Raw genomic sequence first — 23,299 nt, 5'->3', positions numbered from 1 at the left:
TTCAGAGCTGACTACTTCACCTGCAAATGAACTTAATTCAATAATAATAGATAATGGATGTATGGGAGGCAAAGAAAACTGTATTTCTAAGGAATCTAATTAATTAAGTTGTGTTTTGTTAATCTGCTTAACTGAGCATATCCTGAATGTATATTTTAATGCTGGCAGTTAGATACTACGAACAATGAGCTACTTTATAATATCACACTTTCCACGTTTTCCTGTCATTCAATAGGACAAATAAGACTGCAAACATTAATTAAAATGTACGTGTTTTAGTTTTCAGACATTACCAGAAATAAAATAAAACTTTACACGCACGTAATTCATACAGTTAATTTTGAAAAGTCTCAACAGTGCTGTCCCACTGTTTAAAAAGCCTGTTAGAATGTTTATTTCGAAGTGAACATGGTCATAACTACCGTAACTAAATTTCAGTCGGTGAGACAGGAGGATCAGGCTCCGGAGGAGGTATGTGAAGGACGAGTGCTCCGATGTGAAATTGGGACTTATAAAAGAAAACTGGCTCATAGTAATAGCTGTATGCTTTTGCAAACCCTTTCCAGTCTTAATTTGTGGTGTTTCTTCTTAAATCTGGTTGCAGCGACAGGGAATAAGAAAATGACTGGCTAGAATTTTTATGTAAAGCTGCTCTGCCTGAGGCTACTGTTACAACTACACAATATCATGTTGAAGGCATTTTTTTCCTCTTTCATTTTTTGCATATATTAAACGTTAAATAGGTGCATATTCCTCCACGAGAAATTACCCAATAAATTGGAGGTTCTTTTTCATATCAAGCAGTTTCAGGGCCCCGAGGAAACAAAGGGCACCAATATCTTAAAGTTTTACGTTTTTATTTTTTAATTGTATCTTTTTTAAGTGATCTGCATAAGCATTAGGAACTGATGTTACGCTGCAGCAAATCTATCTCCACATCTGGTGTCTCTGGAGGAGGAAACATCCCACTACTACTTTCACCGAGTGGAAAACCGAGCTAACTAGGAGTTTATGGTGTCCGTGAACTTTTAGGTGTTTCTATCACGGTTTGGTTATTTAGTTCCTGTTTTATTTTGAAATCCATGTCTTTGTGTTCAGTGTTCAGTGTTTCTGTCTTGACTTCCCTGGTTCCATCTGCCCTGATTGTCTGCACCTGTGTCTCGTCAACCCCCCTGTGTATATCTGGTCTTGTCTTTCCCTCGCTCCCTGCTGGTCTGTACTGTTTCATCCCTCCATGCGTCTGGTCAGGTTTGTCACGTTCATATTCTGATTTTTGGATCCTGCTCAGCAGTGCTTTTTGTTAATAAATCCCTATTTTTGGAACTCCTGTCTCCTGGTCTCCTGCATCTGGGTCCTATCCACCCCACTTCGTGATTCAATTCAATTCAATTTTATTTATATAGCGTCTATTACAACAGAAGTTGTCTCTAGGTGCTTTCCAGAGAACCAGAACATAAACCCCCGAGCAATTATTACATAAACATAACATAAACATTACGTCGTAACAGTTTATGCTTTTACGGGAAAGTTATAAACGTTCAGTAAACAACTCAAACTGAGAGAACCCACCCATCATGAACTCCTGCAAGCATCTTCACCTCCTCCTCCATGTCATGTACACAAGCACGCGCACTTACATTAGGGATCGCACAGAATCGCATGCCCTACCTTTAAGATGTGGTAAAAGTCAGATTAAAAGACGATGTAATTCTTGGCTTGCAGAGTATATCACACATTCACCATGGGAATCACAAACGTATGTGCTGCAAAAGGCCGGGGTCTGAAAACTTAAAGGCTGCTGAATTTTCTCTCATTCTGACACACACGCACTGAAAATGCTGACATACCCTGGTGACACTCGGGGCAGCATTGGCCATCCTGGATGACAGCCAGCACGCCTGCTGGGCAAGTGGGGCAGGAGCTCAGATAACAAGTCACTTGGGCATCCCGGCACTCACACTCGCGGCAGCTGCCATCGGCCCAACGAGCCAGATTCTGAAACAAGACAGAGGATATCGCTGATTAGACCTCGACCCTAGTGAAGCAAGAGCTGCTTTTAATTTTTGACTGTAAAGAAGCTGAGTCAAATAAAAAAAAGAAAGAAAGAAACGGATAAAAGGAGGCTGCATGGACGTGGATTGGTTTTAAAAAAAGAGGACTTTTTGTACTCATGGCTTTTTGAGAGACTGCGGAGGAGTGAGAGTCAAACAGCAAGAAAACCACTGGAGTGGTCCTTAAAACCATGACAAGTATTCAACTCGGCTAAAAATTGAGAGAACAAGGCCGACACTTCAGATGACAGAAAGGAGTCGAGCCTTTTCTGCCTGAAAAAAGGTCAATGAGCGCCAAGGTCCCGCTTTCATAACAGGACTCTTCTTCATCAGTCACGTCTGTCGAGCAAGCCGCGACCTATGGGCCTGAACGAGCCAGAACATTCATTTACAACTTCTCTACCCCGTATTTCATCACTTCTGCAGCTGAACTATTCAAGTCGGCTTCAAGGACAAAACATCTCACCATCTGCAAGATAAACCGGTGAGTCGTCAAACAGCTGCCGAGGAGCGGAAATGCATTGCGTTGCACGAGGTGAGGTACTGCAAAGGCAGTCCGTACATCACCCCCCAAAAAACAACAAAAAAAGCCCCATGGTGTAAGAAAACTGGCACCTTACTGTACGTGAGGTTGAATGGCGGACATGCAAGTGCATTAACCATCACTGGAGCGACTCCTCACAGAAAAGCTTGAAGGAGAGTTTAAAGCCAGCCTATAATTAACTGTTTTTGAAGCCGAGGAAAGGACTCATACAGGGCCTGCCCTCAGACTGTGGAGAGACGTTTCTGTCTCCTCATTGAGATGTAATTTATTCATGGAAATAGCAGACATACCTGGATTTACATAAAAAAACAAGTCTTTAATAAAACAGGGATTTTTCCAGTTGGTGTGGGCCGTCCTTTATGCACGCCCGTCTTATTCTCGGGTCAATCTAATCTAAGTCGGTCTCAACAAAGGAAGACGGTGATGTTTTTTGACACTGAAGTCACTTAAGACACTAAAATGTACCAGATGCAGCGTGCACAGCAGAAACCTCATCTAGGACCCAGCAAAGGTCAAAGGTCACTGATGCTGTGCAGGATTCTCCACACGTCTGTCAATAAACCATCGAGCGTACAATAACTTTACCAAAACTGGATAAAAGACAAACAGGACAAACAGGAACTGTTGGTTGATGCAGAAAGTTGATGACGACCTCTGCAGACGGTAACTACCCACCGTCACCACCTCCGGCATCAAAGAGCTTGTGGATTTTTTTTTTAAATTGCACGTTATCATCTTTTGTTCTGCTTTTTAGACGAGCTGAAAATGCCTCATCCCGGTGCTATTTGATCCGGCCCGCAGAACCAAGGATGCTGTAGCATGGCAACAACTAATCACGGCTCCTGCCTGTAAACACAACGGTAAATGAGTTCCAGTGTAAGAAATGAAATAAAATAAAAAATAACTAGGTTTCTGCTCCAGACATGGACCATATCTAAATAACGAGGGGAAGGACTCAAAAAGCTCTCCCTGATTAGATAAGTGCAAAGTCCGTCGGGCCGAGCTGAACCTGCCTCCCACATCCCTCCGGCAATCCACATCGCTGCTTCATCGCCGCTCATTCATTCTATTTTAAATCATAATAATGTTTTCGCATTAAGGCTCATCACGTCTCGAAGTAAACAAGCGTAAAAGCCATCCGTCTCTTTTCTTTCAGTCTCCTACAAAATAGCATGTTAATGTGCTCTGGAATCATCTTGAAGATAAACGCACACAGAGTTTATTATTCAGACTCATTAAGCTTCCAGGCTGTTATTTTCCACATCTCTCGGGAATTCAAACCAACAATCATCTCGTCACCATCCTGCTGCTTTAATCTTTCAGGAAAGTCCAAGTGACGTTAACGTCAAACTAGAAGCACCCCTGTATTGATTTATGAAATCATTAAATAAATATGCATCAGCTTTCTATTTCCTTGTTTACTGCTGGTAAAAAGCTTTCCTTGGGGAGAGGAGCAGCAATCTATTTAGAGAGGGATAACGGCCCTGTACTGAGTCGCAGCCTCTGCTTCGCGGTATCACAAGAGCGTTCCCCTAAAATATTAAAGCTCTGCATTGTCGTTTTTTGGGACAAAGCTGAATAATGACAGAAGTCTGCAAGATACAGGGCATCATAAGAAAAGAGAATTTTGTTCGATAAAAGCCCTTCATGATGTGACCTCTCCGTCCTAAAACACAGCTTCAATCAATCCTTCTGCAGCATTAATCAGAAGTATTAAGAGTTTATGTTTATATATTTATAAACAGCTTAGCATTAACGCGTTAACTAGTAGTTAGTGTAGCAGCCTCTGCTGCATGGAGACTTCACGCCTCTGCCTTTCTTTCTGCAGACCTCTGATGTCTTTGTTTCTCTCTCACACAGTTAGAATTTCTTATCGTTTTTCTACTGTTGTTCACGTGCAAGCAAACACCAGGGACGCAGATGCACCTTGTAGGATTTCCCTTCGTGCAGACAAGAAGGTTTCACCGAGGAGCACTCCGGGCAGCACTTTCCCGGCAGGTCAACAAGCTCCGAATCCTGAAAACATAAGTGAAATACCAAATAAATACATTATACATTACTTACAATTTTTATCTTTACATTTCTTCTTTTTTTTTTTTTAATCTTAAGACTCGAAGTTCAAAATAACCTGCGACCAAGCCAGACAGCTATAACACATGTAATACAAGAACAGCTCGCAGATGATGATGTCATCATTCATGGATATTATAAAAGAATCACTCAGAAATTGCTTATCCTTAAGGTCGTGACAGACACATGGTGGTGCTTCGTTGGCAGCTAAACCTTCTACCTCCGTGATGTGAAGACAACCGAGAAATCCGTCACCGGAGAAACTCCACTGATAAGATCAGTGACACCTAGTGGTGAAGTTGGAGATTGCAACCAGCTAAATGCCTCCACGCCTCACCGTATTTCAAACTATGACCTCCTCCATCGTCATCACTGCAACCCAGTAAACATGTCCGAGTCTGTCGATAGCCTGGCGACGCGTCAGCACCTCGTGTCATATTTATCTAAAGGCTTCTAAACAGGGATGTCTTATTATGACCATCAATGTGTCGTAAACCCAAACATGCCACTGATACGTGTATCTTTTAGATATATGTTATTGGCGTGAAGGACCATTTTTCAGTTTTTCTGTTTCATCATCTAAAGCCTTTGATCGTATCCGTTATAAAAAGTGATTTTAAGAGCAGCAGAGAGGTTCCAAGATCTCTCTCCGGTGCATACCATGGAGTTAGACACAGAAGGCTTTTTTTCTTCCTTTTTTAATGTCTTTATGGACGATTTATCAAAGCTACTGTAAGTTGGTAACGCCATCGACCACTGGATGTTTGTGATCGAGAGGTGATTCTTTTTGTGCAAGCGTTTAATCATTAAACTTTAATGATTAGGAGTAGGGAGGACAGTGAGGTGTCATTCCCCGACTTCTCTCTGTCTGGTACTGTCGTTAAAGTATGTGATGAACTACATCCGTATATAGCTGATGGCATGTCAGTGTCATATACACAAGTTAATATGATTATTTGGAAAATATGCAGCATATGATGGAGCGAGGCGTCAGTGTTGGGGCGCCTACAGTACCTGCACCGCTCTGCAGCACCATCTCATACAGATGTACGTGCAGGTTATCAGACTTCCGTCAGGTTCTTCTCTAACACGTGAAATCATTGGGGTAGATTTCATGTGTTGTAGATATTTAATATCTTGGATTATGTCTATTTTTTTTTGTATTTGTTTTATTTGCTTTCTTTATGCCAGTGTGTGTGTCTGTGTGTGTGTGTGTCCTTAATAAAGCTGTTGAGAGACTGTTGAATGTCCTCATCTCTATCCTTCCTCACCTCCTCCCAGGGCATTTCAAGGCAATACTGAGGGCAATGTAACAGGAAATAAATAAAGATGAAACAACTGAAACCAGCGGGCTCTCTTATGCGTTAGCCTTTCATTCCTGAATGTCAGTCAGGTATATTGAGTTTTTATTTATTTATTGGGCTTTTATAAAGGCTGTTCTCAAGCCGAACGAATCAGACAAGCTCTTCATCCCACAGACCATAACATTGTCGGAGGAGGACCCATAAAGCCTCTCACTGTAACTGCAGCCCAGCGCCTTTCTGTCCCCACTGACCCACTCAAGTCATTAAGCCCATAACCTTGTCTTAATTCCACACACTCACACACACACAAATAATAAAAATAAATAAGAGGAATGGCTCTGATCTTCTTATGAGAGTGACCTTGTTCATTTCACTGCTGGACAGATGCCAGTATTGCTACTTACAGCCAATGACACTGAGCAGCTTTAATTATCACCACCGGGTTGATTAATGAGGGCTTGCTCAGTCGTGAGAGGGGGGCATTAAAGCAATATGATTAAATCTGCTTGCTGTAAAAGAGAAACGATCACCGCTGGCATGTTGAGTTGACATGGCAACCAGTACGAAGCTGTTTCTTTGGAGGATTGAATGAAACCAGTTAATAACTTTGATTAATCCTCAGTTTGTTTAGTCCTTAAATCCACTTTTCAAACCTCTTCCAGTACACGTCTTCACACAAGGTCATCGGCTGGTTTTCTGCTATCTGGACTCGAGGCCGACTCCTTTGTGAGACCAAAACCACGAGCCGCTCGGAGCAGATGTCTTACAGATGCAACGTCAGCTCGGTCTAGCCCGACTGGAAGCTTCGTCACAGATCATTAGTTTCCTCTCGTGTGTCATTTCATCACATTTTTAAGTGATGACCTGCGACGGAGGCAGTCCTCCTCTTATGAGGCCATCCCACCCGGTTCCTTATGTTTAAACCTTCACGGAAAGCAAATTTAGATAACTGTGAACAAAATACCTCTGACGTGTTCCATTAACTCTTTGGTAACCCCTAGAAAGCCAGAAACATTGGATTTCTGGGTGCTGGCGTTGTTTGGGGACAATATAATGTGAGAAGAGTAGAAACATTCAAGCAGAAGCAGCATTTGATAAACAGAGTACGCCCCGAACCCCATTTAGCAGCAGCAGCTTTGGACCACGCTCTTTACCAAAGTTGCTTTATCAAGACTTGTTTCCTTTGAACCCGTCCTGCCAGAGAGTTGGTGGTTTGGGACCATTTGAGCCCTGTTGCATGATGCACCTTCAGCCAAGGCCTTAGACTGCTGGCCTCGCTCCAGAATACTCAGAGGTTCAGAGTCATTCCTGGCCAACATCAAGACTCCAAGAGCCCAGGTCCCGTGACAGCAGGACAAGCCCAAAGCACCCCCCCTCTACCACCATGCTCGACAGTTGGAGGTGCTGTCATTTACGGGGAGACTCTGTGGTCCTAACTCTCCAGAGAACATTGTCTCAGAAGTCTGGTGCTTTTCTAAGATGCAGCTTTGCAACCGTACGCTCTCTGATTCATCCATTTATTTATTTTAAAGGAGAGCCTTTCCACGTTAGCCATACTAATTCAGTCTCCACACTCACTGCCGGGAAGATTGACAACTATAATCTTTTTCAACTGCAAAATTATGTACTCCAAATAGTCTGAATTTCCTTGCAAGTCTTCCCAGATTCACGGGTAAGTGGCGCGCTGATGTATCTCCTCATTGGAAATCTGAACACTCCAGACCAGCAAACCGACGCAGCATCTGCTTCTGCCGCTCACACTTACTGGTGATCAGTTAATCAGTTAACCTGGCGGCTACTGAACCCCCCCCTGCCCGCCCCGACTCACCTGTGGGCATTCGACTCGTCCACACTCGGCCCTCCGACACAGGACCTGGCCTCGGCTGCACGTGCAGAACTCGCAGCCCGTGCCATTCCACATGTCTCCATGGTAACGCACCGTATCTTGGTACAGGCAGCTTCCTTTGGCGGGAGCACATTCATCACAGCACTGACCGGCACGCTTCACTTTGGTCTGACCCTGAAACAAAGTAACACAGAGATATTTAGGTGTCTAAGTGTCTCGCTTTGATATTCAGGGTAAGCACTGGGAACGAGTTGGAACTCAAGACAAAGAAAGTCCAAGGAGCTTATAAAAATCCTGCTTTTGTACATGTTTCTTTCTGCAGAAAGAGATAAGATGATGGAGAAAAAAGTGTGTTGCATCATTAAGGGAAAACATATCAGAGCATATTCATTACTTGACTTGCTGACAATCCTGCAACCGAAAACGTGAAATGTCAAGAAGAGGATTCCCGACTTTACAGAACACTCCACCGAAAGATCAGGGAGCGTTTTCATAGTTTGTGCAAACTCTTTCATGCATCATTTATCAACACAGGAAAAAACATTTTCACACGTGCACTGCTGTCCGATCTGGAACGGTAGCAAAGCCGGAGACTTCCGGCGTGCCGAGTTCCCAGTTAGGCCTTTAGTGAAATAAATCTGTCTGAGCGGCAGGTGAGAGAATGTGCAAATGCAGCAGCTACGCTTCCTGAACATTTACCCCAGCGAGCAACTGTGCATGCTGGGGAGACTTGTTGCTTCGTATTCTTTTCTGCTGACCTGCATGTGTTAAAGTCGTTTGTCCGTTGTTGTGGGGACGTTCAAATATGCTTTTGGTAAACGGAAACAGGAAGTGACACACAGCAACGATCAGCACCTTTCCTTGAACGTCCGGCTGTTTGTTTACTTCGCTTGGATAACCATCCCAGCCAGCCAACCTAGATCCATTCAATTTGAAAAAGTTCTCTCTCATGCTATGGGTCTGCTATTCCAGCCCATTCAAAGCTATTTAAAGCTGCACTGACTGCACCGAACCAGCAGCAGCAGGGATGGATGCAGTGACTCACACAGGGGTGCCTATGAGACAACCAACATGACCAGATCCAGGGGTGTCAGCCTGATTCTTTGTATTTCACAAGGGAAATAATTAGGATGGATGGCCAGGAGGCTGGCAACCTGGTTATGTCTCAGTTCTCACCTACATTAAGTATGATCAAACGATGATGGAGGATGTGGCTTTAAACTTTCAGCAAACATTTTTTTAAATGGGGTAAAATAAATGTGCAGGGAAATACGTTATAAGGGTTCAAGGGAAATGCTTGTTTAGTCTCACTTCTTCATTTGGTTTTTAAAAAAAAGGCCTTCCTCTGAGCATCAAGCCTCCTCTGCTACTCGCATCTATCTGGGGCATGCCGTTGCCCTGAGTGGCATGTTTCTTCATCAGCATGAACACACAGAGTTGTTTATTCTGACATAATCTCGCGCACACACACCAGCCCTCCACCAGAGTCGCTCACTGGAGCAGCAAATGCGTGTGCGCCGCCGTCGAAGGGAGACCCAATTCTGAGTGTTTACTTCTGATTGAGTGACGTTTGATTAAATTACAGTCGGTTTGTGCTGAAAGAGGTTACCGACTCACTGGAGTCTTTCAAGTGATGCGCGTGCCAGCTGCTTTTAGACGTCAGTCACATCTTTATCTCCTTCCCAAATAAACTTTCCGTGGCGGCGCTTATTTTTCCCAACATAAACATTTGACAGATACACAGTTACCCTGCGTTGCAATGGAAAACGTTGATAGATCACCTGTACTTTTTCATATTGTTGGTGCAAAACACTGAATGTGTTACCAGGGGAAACATCTGGTTGTAGCTCTTTTATTCCAGTCATCACTTGTCATGCTGCACTTGACTTTTATGGTGACTAACTAACTAACAAGAGCTCCTGCACAACATGGAAGCTGCAGGCAGTTAAGGATTAAATGTCAGCCTGTGTGCAATTTGGTTTGCCAGTATGAGTTTGTGTGTGGCTCTGCGTGTGCGCATGTGTGTTTGAAAGTGCCAGCTATGGTCATGCTGCATGGCAATAAAGCTATTTACACATTTAGCAGCAGGGGGGGACTCTCTTTCTTTTTGGGGACAACCAGCAAGCCCCGTTAAGGTGAAGTCAGGTTAAAAGCAAAAGCATGCAGGCGCAGGCTCGTGTTGCCAGGGCAACAGCCCACTTTCTGTGTTCAGCTGAGCTCCCCTCTGCAGGCAGGGGATGCATATATGTTGTTTTAAGTGTTGTGGCTGCTTAAGTACAAGCTGCCTGTAAAAGCTGACATTTTACCACCTTAGACCTCCACGAAAGTCAAACTTTTATTGCTTTTTGATTGATGCGGCCCGACTCGTGTTTAGGGGTGGATCCGCTGCGTCATCTGACCCAGCGCCAGATAAACGTGGTGGTAAATTTTTAATCAACATGCGGATATTGGGTAGCTGATGGGCTTCATCTATTATTATGATGGTTTTTATAAAGAGCCATTTTACGGATTATTTATGAGCAGTTTTTATCTAATACTGTTGGGGTTTGCACTCAGTTTCGTTATACATCTTACAATAACAGTGACTGATTCAATATGAAAGCTTGAAGCCCGTCTTTAACGTGATGCAACTTCTAGGTGCTGAGAGGCGACGAGTAGGGCCAGCAACGAAGGAGCCAAAGGAAGCAGCAAAGACCACCGCATCCCTGAGGAGCGGGTTTCTGTGCAGCAGCCTCCACATTTTAGTCCAGTTTTAGTCAAAGATTGTATTTAGCCAAACCCATTTTACAATTCAAGTTATCTTATTATTATATTATTGTTACCTTATAACCCCAAGAATACACTCATTCCAGATACATAAGACGCTCCCCATTTCCCCATCTTTTTTCTTTTTCGACAACACATTGGGTTTTCTTTTCCACGTCTATGTAGGAAAGTGTATCCAAAGATGGTCTCTTCTTCTTCTTCTTCTCCAGTCCCAGAGAAGATCCCCGCGTGGCCTGCCATCAGTCCATTTCTCTATTTGACTTTGTTTTTAATTGACGTGAACCTAGAGCTCTGCGTTAACAGCATCAGCCTCTAACCTGCAGCTGCATCTTCTGGATCTGATTCCCCGCGGGCCGCAACTGGGATTGAGGACGTGACGTCACCCAGCAGCAGAACTAAACCAGAGGAAACTACTGAAAACATGGAGATTAAGGATCTTTGTTAGAACATTTCATCTTGTTTTGTTCAATGAAAATGAAGACGCATTTTAGCAGAGTTTTTATTTTGTAATCTACATTTTAGTCTCGTTTTTATCCATCTACAATATTGCATTATATATTTAATTATCGTTATCGTCACATGACCAGATTTTCGTTGCATCTCGTCCCCTTTTCCTCAGATGATAAAGGTTTGTTGACGACGATATTCAGTCATGATTCTCGTTGACGAAAGCAACTTTAGTATAAATGGTATAAATGATATAAAGTATAGTAGTATAAATGGACCTTTAGCCTGCTAGTTGAGCTGTGATGAAGTAGACACGCTGCAGAAATAGCTTCATTCTTGCTTGACTTCCTTTGCTCTCAGCGGCACTGATTGTTCACACTTGTGTCTTGTTGACCTCTAAGTGACTCTGGGTGTGTGTCTATTTATAATCCTCCCTGTCCTCCCTTTCCTGCTGTCTTCCTTCCACGTCTGTCAGTCTTTTTGCCCGTGATTTGCTTGGTTTTGGTTTCTTGGACACCTTGCCCTGACTGCATTTTTGATTTTCTAACAAAGGGCTTTTGTATTTCATAAAAAACACCTCTGGCTCTCCTGCACTTGAGTCTTAAACCTTTGAGTCTCCATGTTCTTGAAAAGTTGAATATCTGTGCATCCATCAGTTGTAGTAAAGAGCCCAGCATGTGAAGAGACATCTCTACGGACCTGGATGTCAGTGAGCATGCTCATCCACCAGAGAGACCACCCACCTTGTCACAGTCGACCGGGCCACAGGTGTGTGTGTGGCATTTAGACTGACCCCTGTCACACACACATGTGCTGCAGGAGTTCTTCTGCCACTGCTCGCCGTGCTGCCAAGAAACACAGAGATAAACATCTTCATTTAGACACTGATGCACACACTGAACCACAAGATGCTTGTGGGGAAACTCAAAGCTCATTTGAATCCAACGGGCGCTCTCGTTCTCCGAGGAGATGCAGAGATAGTGATCCGGGGCGTGCACGCGCCGTGACTGGCATACAAACGCGCAGCTGTGCGGAGCAGACGCCCGCCTGCTAAAGCTCCACATAATTCCTCTTTATTGGAAAACTTTTTAAACAACCCGACTGGACTGAAAAAAGCTCTCTGTTTTTGGAGATTTTTCTTCTTTTTCCAGTTCACTGAGCCAAAATGTTACAAGTAATTGGGTTAAAAAAGAAAACAATGTATGTGTGTGTTTGAGGGAGATTATAAGGGTCTGAATTATAGGCCGCCAGGATAGTCCGTCCCACCTCCGTATCACCTTTATCCCTCCATCCTCCTCTGGGTTAATCCCATGAAAGAGGAACTTCATAACTTTCTCCTGTACTTTTTTTGTGCTACCGTAACTCCCCCGTTTCTCCTATTGGAGGTAGTAAGATAGGCATAAAGGGAACAAAATGAGTGGTGTGTGAATTTGCAATTTGTTCAGAGGGGGATGAGGATGACTGCAAACTCCAGGAGGTTCGGGGTTTGGGTTAAACAAGTATACAAGCAAGTTGTGAAACAAAAACAACAACAGCCTGGAGGGGTCACCGCGGATCATCACCTGCCCAGGTGCTCAGGTTTACGGCCTGATTTGGGCCAAATGTACAACATATCTGCTACCCGGGTGAGGCTGACTGTCCAAAAGAAGCATGCGACCAGCAGTGATGGGTAGCATGGCGGCAACATTTGCTGGTGGATGTGTCTCATATTTTTGTCATATCAGTAAACAGCCAATCAAACTCCTCCCACTACGTACTCAAGAGAGAAATCTCTGTAATTGATTTCGATAAAAAGAAGAATACTCTGTGAAAGCATTGCCATTAATACATTTGATTAATGTGTAAAGCTCCTGGGAAACAGTCAGAAAACGGTGTTTCAGCTCTGATTGGTTGCTTTGGTCTCTCGTCTTCCATTGCCGCGGAAACGTAGCTCGTCCAGCGCCGGCATCTTAACGTCTTCCTTCAGTTGTCAGATGTATTTCCAACTTAAACTCTCACTCAAACTAAATGGCTGAATTAAATATTGATTAAGACTCTTTGTAAGATGCAAATTATTTAAAACATGAAAAGCCTGTGAAGCACTTTGTAAAGCTCCCTGAACATCAGCAACCGGACTGATTTGGGAATCGTGGACAGACGTGATCCTGGTAGATGTTTGGGTCAATCAGAGATGAGGCAGGATAGCTTTCATCTGAACAAACACTCTTTACGGAAGCGCAAACGCTTGAAAGCAGAAACGTTTCACAACAGTTGGAGCGGCACGAACAGAGAGAGCAAACACAAATGGATTTAACACACAGTGAACCAACACCGAAACCATTTTCTCTAACCAGAGCTATACATTAACAGGGGCAACTGGGCTCTGTTTGGGAAAATGCGAGGGAGGCGAGCGAGGGAAAACAAACACGAAGCCTTTGGTTATTTATTTGTGTGTCGTCTGCGTTGGGGTGTTGCTAGGTCCACCAGCGGTCTGTCTTTAAACATGTCTAAAATCTATTTCTTAAGGTGTATTTCAGCAGCTGTCAATCCATTTTAGAACCGTATCTTTCCTCCGTACCTCTCTATCCATCCATCACTCAGCTCGTGTCTGCATGTCTGTCATATATGGATGAATGACAGGTGAGTGAGGTCAAAAACTCACATGCATTCTCTCCATCTCATGCAACACAGCCACTTTCTCCTCGAGCGTAAAACACTGACACAGGTTTGAGGTGTGGGGGGGTTCTTATCTGCTTCAGGACTGCTAACCAACAGACATCCAAGAACTGGAATTATACTTCGTCTATCTATCGTTAGCACACAGAGAGCACGTCCACACCACTACGTTTCCTTAAAACTGTGAAACTTGCGCTCTCGGCACTACTCCGGCAATGTTGACCCTCAAGTACAGAAATATTTATATGGATGTATGGATGGATGTATGGATGGATGGATGGATGGATGGATGGATGGATGGATGGATGGATGGATGGATGGATGGATGGATGGATGGATGGATGGATGGATGGATGTATGGATGGATGGATGGATGGATGGATGGATGGATGGATGGATGGATGGATGGATGGATGGATGGATGGATGGATGGATGGATGGATGGATGGATGGATGGATGGATGGAGGGATGGAGGGATGGATGACACAGCGATCCCCCTTACAGACAACAGACAACAGTGCTAACCACCGAGCCGCCGCGCTTGCAGACATTCCTCTAGGAACACCAAGACTCCTGACAGAATTGGGAAGAGAGACCAGGTCTCAAAGTTTTTTATTTGCAAGCTGTCACGGAAAACCTTAAACCCCAGTAAAGCTTTGATATAAATATATATATTGTTAAACACATGCAACATTCAGAATCCCAAGGTGACAAGGTGTCTTTCCTGTTTGCACACTCAAACTCAGAGCTTAGGAAAATAAACAAATACACTGCATATTTGTGTAAAAATAATAATTTCAAGTTTAGTGTCCTCTTGAGATTACAGCTTTTATATTTACTTTGTGCAACAGAACAAAAGCTGCTGCATCTGATGACACAACGAAGTAACTTTGTGATGTTTTCAAGCTCAAACTCAAGTTTGGAGTCACATAATCACAATATACCTTATGTACATACTTGCGTGCGTGCGTGTGTGTGTGTGTGTGTGTGTGTGTGTGTGTGTGTGTGTGTGTTTTATAAACCAGACACACACATTGGAAAGAATGGGACAGGAAGGATGAGAGAATGGTGGATACACCGTCAGAAGGATTCACAGCGACTGCTGCAGCAGCAGGAGTTAAAGCACTTTCTCTTCAAACACACCGAGCACACACAAGTCCGCTTACCTGGTACTGTCTCCCAGCGGACAGGCAAGGGTTGGACACACACTGTGGACAGCAGCGGCCCGGCTGGATCACCAAGTTCTCGTGCTGGGGGGAGAAAGAAACCGTGAGGTCAGATCTGCGCCTGTGCATTTCCTCCCTACTGGTATAACACGTTAATATCGTCTCATTATGAGTTGGGATAATAGTGTCGGGCAGCCTGACATTTGAACAAAAACACCCTGATCAGGGTTTCGATCAGATCAATATCAGTCTTGTCTCTGCTCCTGTCTGTTCCGGCAGAAAAGCAGCCTTTTGTCTTACTGCGCAGCTGTAAAACCCCAATATCATCATTTAAATTTAATGTTGGAGGAATAGAATAACCGTCAAATGCAAACAGAAGACTTTTAAATGTCAGTCGATACACACTGGACACATCAACAACAACCTCCTAAGTGGCTGCGGCGGAGCAGGGATTCCAGAAGATGAAAACCTATTGATCCAGTGTGTTATTAGTGATCCTGCAGCAACCTCGGGTGTTAGGAAAATGTGCTCGTGGATGCTCCTGCATGAGTCTTCACGTAAAGCCTAAGTAGCCCAGCAGCTGTGGGTTCGGTACGTTCTGTACTGGTGGATTGGTACCAGCCCCATTTAATGGCACTTTTCCACTAGTATCTACTCAGCCGGTTCGACACGCCTCCACTCAGTTTGTTTTTTTTCCCACTAGGGGTCTAACGTGCCGAGTAGATACTTTTTCTGTAACTATTCTGCCGAGGTTCTAAGCGGCTGAGTCGGGCTGTATCTGACGTCATCACACTACAGGCCACCGATTGGTCGGGGGGTTGGAGTCAGACGTCTGAGTCAGGATGTGACATCAGCTGAAGATGACTGTTCATTTTATTCGACCAGCACAGAAGCTGTTTCATGATCCAACTCTGAGGTGTAGGTGTTCATAAACCTGGTGGCTGAGGAGAGAATTAAAAAGGGATCTAGACGGGCGATAAGGAACAACAAGATCTACCAGGAGCTCTGTCACTTCATAGCTGCTCGCGGCTCCAGCTGACTTTTCAGCAGCGCCGAGACAAACTAAAAGAAAATTAAAAAGCGACGCCGCTTGAAGCTTCTCTCACTCTCATTTTTTTACTTGATATCGAACACAAGTCACAGATCCAGCAGCACATATATCATCTCCTCCATGTTCTACATCTTTAGTGTTGTTGTCTTCTTCGTTTAGATCACACAATCAAATACGTCACAGCAGTTTCGCTCTAACCTCCTACTTCTGCTCCAGGTGCTGAATTGTAATGGAAAAGAAACCAGGCCAAGTTGAGATGAGCCGAGCTGAGATGAGTAGAGCTGTGTAGGTGCTAGTGGAAAAGTGCCATAAGAGAGAATTTGTGGCTGACCGGGCGATCGATATAAGAAGTGTCCTTTAAATAAAGAGCTAGTATTTTAAATTGTGTAAATCAAAGACAGCTGAGAAAAGACAGTGCCGCTGCCCCCGCGACCCGGTCCCGGATAAGCGGATGTAAATAGATGGATGGATGAAGGCGGTAACATATAAATTAATTAGCTGATGAAAATTAATCATGTTTAAATAGATGTTGCATAATAATGTAGCTGGGAGTCAGTTAACAGTAAAGATGAACTCATTTGGAGGCGGGAGTAGAGAAGTCTTTGTCTTTAATCAGGAGCTAACCAACACGCTGACTCTGCAGCTTTGCTTAGAAAAAAAGACCAAAAAAAAGTTCACTCGCAGCCGCTTTTCCCTGAATTCTGGCTTACAAAGCTGAATACAGGTCAAATACATATTTATCTCTAAGTGCCTGCTCGTTTGGGTGACCAAAGATCTTCACAGAGGAATTAAATCCTGATTAGATAAAGATTAAAAGACAAGCATTACTAATAAATAATTCTCTTTACGCAGACCCTTTTTGGTCTGCTCACACTTGTGGTTGCACATGTTGAGGAGCATCTGCAGACCCCGCCACCTGCTGCTCGCAGGCGTGGCTCATACGTCCTTGGTGAAGGCTGAACGGGATTTCTGTGGTGCGTTTGGGTGATTCCTCCATGCTCGGGTGCAGACGACACCAGGACGCAGCAGGGGTTCTTTCATCACTGCTCGTGTTTGATGTTACTTAAAAGCGTCATGGCATCCCAGCTCAGGTTAAATGTTATTAACTTTGACAGAGACGTTTTTGAAAGAAAGATCTTTGGTGTTCGGCACCGCCGAGGGGTGGAGGAACATGAGCAACAGTTTTTTTATCTAATAAGCTGGCAAAACAGGTATTCGGGCATGTAACACATCAAGCCTGTCCTTTGTGAATAATTAGAGAAAACTGAGCGAACACAAACATTTATTAGCATTTTCAGACTGAAGTTGGACACAAAAGTGGAATGAATAGAAACTTTTCTCCAGTATCAGACAAACCTTTCTTTATTATGACTATTAACAGGTGAAACAAATTAAGAGGGCTCTTTAAACAGGTTTTAAAAAATAAGAGGCAGTCTTTTGAGTTGGGAAAAGTGTGTGATTAGGACAAGCAGGGATCATCTGCTGACCCGAGGGGTTTGGACGGATCAAGTGCTCCTTCACTAATTATAGTGAAGGAGCACTACTCGTTCCCCATTCACTTATATATAATTCTGAATCGACTCAAAGCAAATCTGACCGGCATGAAAATGCTAAAATGAGAGCGCGTGTTGTTTTTTGGGGAAACTCACCGGTCTGCAGGCCACTTGCTGACACTCCACCACTGCACACTGGACTCTGCCGCTGACGCAGACACACCTGGAGCAGAGGCTGGGTGTCCACTCCTCGCCGTCCCTGTAGGCCACCCCCTCCCAGGAGCAGGACTCTGGCGCACGGGTCCGAGCGGAGGCAGGAGCAGAGGCAGGAGCAGAATGAGCAAAGAGGGGAAAACGGCTGTCAGATAATCAGGTGCCTGTTCACATGAGATTTAGAATCGGGGGGGTGGGGGGGGAATTTAGCTGCTGATCACACCTCAGAAACTCTGGGATTCTGTAAATATTCCGTCTGAATGATGATAATGATGATACCGCACGAAACATTCATAGAAACTGTTCCCAGAAATGTCCGAAATAAACACAACGGAGCTTCAAATCACCGTGCAGAACAGCGTGCATTGTGGGGATAATCTGAGTTTAAGATACGGATCTCCTTTATTTTTGTTGTGTTGCAAATGAATTTGATGTGAAATGATGAGACTTCCCTCATGATCCCTCACTGGAACCGTAGCTGAGAGAACCAGGCCTGGTTTTCTGCCAGGTTTGAGGCTCATATCTTTCATTTTAATTGGCTTATATTTAAGTTTCAAAACAACAAACACAGGAAAAGACCAAATAATAACGTGGAATAATAACGTGCAATAACCATATGTGCAATAATCATATGTGCAATATCCATGCAATATCTGTCTACCTCACACTCATTTTACCTGCTTTTTTGCACAGTTTTTCTTCCTTTGCACTATTTTTTTATCTTATATTTTTATCTTTATATCTCCACTGCATTGTGTATATTGTGTATTGTGTACTGTCCATATTTTTTAATTATATATATCTCTTACTTTTTAAATGTTTACCCCCTTCCCCGCATGCGTGTGTGTGTGTGTGTGTGTGTGTGTGTGTGTGTGTATATGTTAAGTGTACTGCTGCTAACACAGGAGTTCCCCCCATTGAGGGAATAATAAAGGATTATCTTATCTTATCTTATCTTAAATCAAATATTTCAGTAGTGTTAAAACTCCCATTGCTGAGTAATTTTTGTCTATTCTTTCCAGAAGAGGCTGTGAGTACTGCTCCTCTGAGGTCTATCAGAAATGTCCATTAGGAGGCCACAACCCGCAGCTTTCATGTCTGGAGAAAGGCTGGTAAGAGTTTCGAGATGTATTAAAGTCCCAGAGCTGCTTTTATTCACATTATTTTGCACCTTTTTCGATCCCCAAACATATTTTCCTGTGGCCGAGGAGCTCTATTTTAGCTTTCATCATCAGGCTCGTGTAGGCATGATTTTTTAAATAAGAGCACAAGAAAGATCTTTTCCTGATGAGGGTCATATTTGAACAGGTTCCCAGCAGAACCGAGCTCCAATCCACGACTTGCAGTTTTCTTCCAGCAACCCTACAAGATGTTGTCGGACGTCAACCTGTCCCACCCCAACCATAGCAGGACCTAAAGGAGATGCCCTTTTACCTATTTCTAACATGAAACTGAACATGAACAGTTTATTGAGGTACTGAATAGATGATGTATTAAAGAAACATTAACACAAGCCCTGGACTCAACCCCTCCATTGTACAGGCCTTCTTAGGTCCAGAAGAGCAGCATGATGTGAAATTGGGTGACGATAAAGATGATCTGTTATATATGCAAAGACTCCACATGACTTACAACATAAGAGAGTTAGGGTTAGGCTGCTTTTCTTTTGACAAAAAAAGATTAATTAGGTACCTGTTTTAAGGAGCACATGCCGGCATACTGTTGCGGTGAGATTTGCGGGGTCAAAAAATCTAAGGCAAAGTAAACGCAATCAAACTTTCATAACGTTTGCCTCACGTGTTTTTGGAGTAGCTGATCTTCCTTTACTAGAAAAATGTTCTGAAAATATTTGAATTCATTCTTTGCCCGCTAATTCGCAGTAACGGAAAGGTTGAGTGTTTGCTGTAACTACATCCTTAAAATCAACCCCTAAAAAAGAATCTCTCATTGAACGGCATGAAAAGCATTTAAGGGCATATTCAAGCAGTGCCGCTGTTTCGTCTGAAAAAATGCATCCTGAACCATTAGAAATGAACCACTGGAAGCAAATTCAAGAAGAAAATGCCAAAATTGCATGTCTTGATAATGATTTGTAAAAGGATGTACTCAAACACAAGCCCCATCATCGCCCATTACCGCCGTCGGCAGCCTTTTGGATGTGCGGTGTTAAGTACACCTGAGGTACACCTAATTACACCATCTGAAATGAATAACTCACAAAAACCGTTTCACCTTCAAGTTTCACTCTTTTTGGAAAATATAGTCTCTGGTCTCCTTCAAATATGTTTGCTCTTTCAATTGCCAACCCTATTTTTGTTTTATATTCATGAGGAAACTTTCTTTTGCTCTGATTCCCTTTAAAAAAGTATGAGATTAGTTCACGGCACCTCTCCAGCTTAAATTGGTGCAGGTTCTTCTGACGGTAGAGTCATGCATTTTAATAAGAACAGCTACAAATAACCTGCGGGACGGATGATTACATTTAAGGACACACGGTCGACCATTTGGGCAGAGTTTGCTGGTGCTGTTGGTCCCGGACGAATCGGCCGTAGTTTAAACCAACATGTGCTGTCAAGAGTTTTTTTTTTTCTTTTCTAAAGAACTTGGAGAGCCGTTCTTGTTTTAGCCACTTCAAATCTGCTATACTCAAATTTGTTTAGTTTAAGCATGTTTTTTGTTGTATTGGTTTAATAAAAATTGATTTCAGTCGGATTGCAACACAGATTATTTCAACCTGTTTAACAATTTATAGGTAAAAACAAATCACCTTGAAACCAAATATGAATCTGGCCGCTTTTCCTCAGACAAGCAAGTCCATTACATGAAATTCATTCCCTCCAGACGGCGGCTCCGCTGCCCGCCTGCAACTCTCAGATACCCCTTTTCCATCAAATCTGGTTCTGGTCCAGTGCTGGTTCTGGTTCACAACTCGTTCAACTACCAACAGAAAACCAGCTGAAAACCGGTTTGATTTTCCATAGCTCGGCTGCTAAGGGGAGCCACGTCATTACGTCACTGCAAACGCCAGTAACGTCGCTGTGTTGCCGTGAAAGTTGAAGCAACAACAATGTACTTGCTCTAATACGGACCACATCTCTAAAAGACAGGTTGTCTTCCCCTCAGACCACTGCTGCTTTGCTGTATCCAGATTAATTCTTATTGGAAAATGTCTCCGTCTGGCAGTCTTGTTATTGCTGTTGGTCTTAATAACTCCGCCCCCTCCGCTTTCGTAAGCGGTTCTTTCCTCTGGCCCAGCAAGAGTTGGTGCTCCCTTGGAACCGCCTTTTCTGCCCCGGAGCCAGTTTTTTGTCAGTGGGGACAGAAAGCCCGGTTCCAAACTCAGCACAGGCCCAGAACCAGAACCAGAACCAGAACCAGAACCAGAACCAGAACCAGAACCAGAAAAGGGGTAAGACAGCCACCTTTCTCTCCAGAGCCATCCGGCTCCTCATCCCTTAACGCCACACCGTCCTCCCACACGCACTCGTTCCCCATTTCTCTCCACACAAGCATCCACAACACATTCACCGCCTCTCACTTACTATACAGTTGGGTTTTTATTAAATACACCTCTGCCCTCTCTTTCCATTATTCTGCAACAACTGCACTGTAAATGTGCTACACCTGCAAATGTGCAACCCCTGTTTACCGCTCCAGTTATCCAGCTTTTTTTATTTTAATTAGAATTACAGGTTGTACTGCCGCTGGTGAATTATTTTTTAGTCACTCAAAAAAATAAATAAATAAATAAATCTAAATTAAGAATGATTACGAAACGTTAGCCTGAAGAGGTGCGACACTTGAGCCGCTGTGTCCCAGAGGTTCGCCAACTGTCGTGGGACGAGCTTCCTTTTCACGTTGATGTAAACAGGAAGGTGGAAATGTACAAGAAACAGAGTCTGCGTCTGAAATCTTTGCATGCGGGCTGGTCATAAAAAAGCCTAGTTTTTCCAGAGTTCAAGTCATTGCAGAAACAGGCGTTTCTGAAAGAGAGTCAGAAATTTCCATCCGTGACAACTGTACTTAAGTACCTCACGGTTTAAATTGTGTTAATAATAATTAAGGGAAATGTTTTATGAGGGACAGCTGCAGTGATGTCTTGTTCAAAACCCAGCTGTTCACTAGTAAGTTCTGTGAGCAGTAGGGATGGACGGTATGGACTAAAAAATTTATCACGATAATTTCTGGCATTTATCCCGATAACGATAAAAATGACAATAAAAAAAATACCAATTCAACTCCACCTTTGTAACTATAAATATATCACCACATTCAGTCTTTGGAGCCCCCAAAACACTGCTCTAAAAGAATACTAAATGCTACTAAACTACACCAATTAAATTGAATTAATAAAAACCAATTAAATGAGTTACACCTGTACTGCAAAACTTTCTTTCTTTCTTTCTTTCTGGCTCATTTCTTTCTTTCTTCCTTTCTTTCTGGCTCATATCTTTCTTTCTTTCTTTCTGGCTCATATCTTTCTTTCTTTCTTTCTGGCTCATATATTTCTTTCTTTCTTTCTGGCTCATATCTATCTTTCTTTCTTTCTTTCTGGCTCATTTCTTTCTTTCTTTCTTTCTTTCTGGCTCATTTCTTTCTTTCTTTCTTTCTTTCTTTCTGGCTCATTTCTTTCTTTCTTTCTGGCTCATTTCTTTCTTTCTTTCTGGCTCCCTTCCTTCCTTCCTTCCTTCCTTCCTTCCTTCCTTCCTTCCTTCCTTCCTTCCTTCCTTCCTTCCTTCCTTCCTTCCTTCCTTCCTTCCTTCCTTCCTTCCTTGCTTCCTTCCTTCCTTCCTTCCTTGCTTCCTTCCTTCCTTCCTTCACGCACACGTACGTTGTGCGTGGATTTAACGCAGAACCATAAATCAGTTTTACACAAAAACGTCATCAACAGGAATTTATCGTTTTTACCGCGAGATGACAAATTCTTACCGTGGGGAATTTTTTTGACGGTTTATCGTGAACGGTAAAATATCGCCCATTCCTAGTGAGCAGTACTGTTTTCCACTGAACTGAGTCGTGACTGAAGACCTAACAGAGCGTAGTCCTTCTTTAAAGGTGATAACAGACATGTCAAAACAACATGTGGCTTCGCGAGGCCTGGGTAAACCCTCTGTCCAGGTCTCGGTTCAGCTTGCATCAGATGTTTTTGTCAGTGTCGTGCAAAACAAGGACGGACCTACAGCAACCGAACCAACCGCCAGGCTCGTTTTGTTCTGGGGTTTAATGTTGAGTGACATCACAGCCCTCACCTCCACTGCGGCCACACTTGGGGCAGCACTCTCCGGCCGGGACGAACGGTTCCTGATCCCCTGGACAGGTGAGACGGGGGCAGGGCCGAGCGCTGCAGGTGACGCCCCCCTTGGAGCAAACGCACACCGAACAGGGCGAAGGACTCCACTGGCTGTCATGCTGCGAGTGACAGAGAGACACAAGAACACGGAGTAATTACAACCGGTAAAAAAACCTGAAAGATGAGGAAGAAGCAGTGGCAGCGCGTTGGGGAAAGCTGATCAGCTCTGCGAGAACGACACAGCTTTGTAAGCCTGAGTGATGGAGAGAACCGGGTTCCCATGAGTGGGTGGGGGGGCTGAGATGCAGCAGATTAAAGTATAAGAGATGGAGTGTGAACAAGGAAGCGGAGGCTCACTGCGAGGGGGCATTATATTCACATCTGAACACAGAAAAGCAGATG

At 43.6% G+C, this 23,299-nt stretch overlaps 1 protein-coding gene across 3 annotated transcripts in view; it reads right to left on the bottom strand.

Annotated features, from left to right (window-relative positions):
* The window catches only part of fras1 (Fraser extracellular matrix complex subunit 1), a 329,177-nt gene that overhangs the window by 197,934 nt on the left and 107,944 nt on the right, over window positions 1-23,299 (bottom strand). For 2 of the 3 annotated variants that reach the window (XM_061730659.1, XM_061730660.1), the window contains exons 5-11: window positions 22,857-23,016; window positions 17,551-17,684; window positions 14,851-14,934; window positions 11,772-11,873; window positions 7,798-7,989; window positions 4,522-4,611; window positions 1,848-1,995 (exon numbers count right to left, since the gene is read on the bottom strand). In XM_061730659.1, coding sequence (XP_061586643.1) covers window positions 1,848-1,995; window positions 4,522-4,611; window positions 7,798-7,989; window positions 11,772-11,873; window positions 14,851-14,934; window positions 17,551-17,684; window positions 22,857-23,016 — 910 coding nt within the window. The remainder of the gene's footprint in view (window positions 1-1,847; window positions 1,996-4,521; window positions 4,612-7,797; window positions 7,990-11,771; window positions 11,874-14,850; window positions 14,935-17,550; window positions 17,685-22,856; window positions 23,017-23,299) is intronic. The other variant, XM_061730661.1, reaches the window with a different exon arrangement.

This window comes from Cololabis saira, chromosome 9, assembly GCF_033807715.1.
Source record: "Cololabis saira isolate AMF1-May2022 chromosome 9, fColSai1.1, whole genome shotgun sequence".
In the NCBI taxonomy this organism is placed as follows: Eukaryota; Metazoa; Chordata; class Actinopteri; order Beloniformes; family Belonidae; genus Cololabis; species Cololabis saira.
This window is presented reverse-complemented; position numbering and strand designations above follow the sequence as displayed.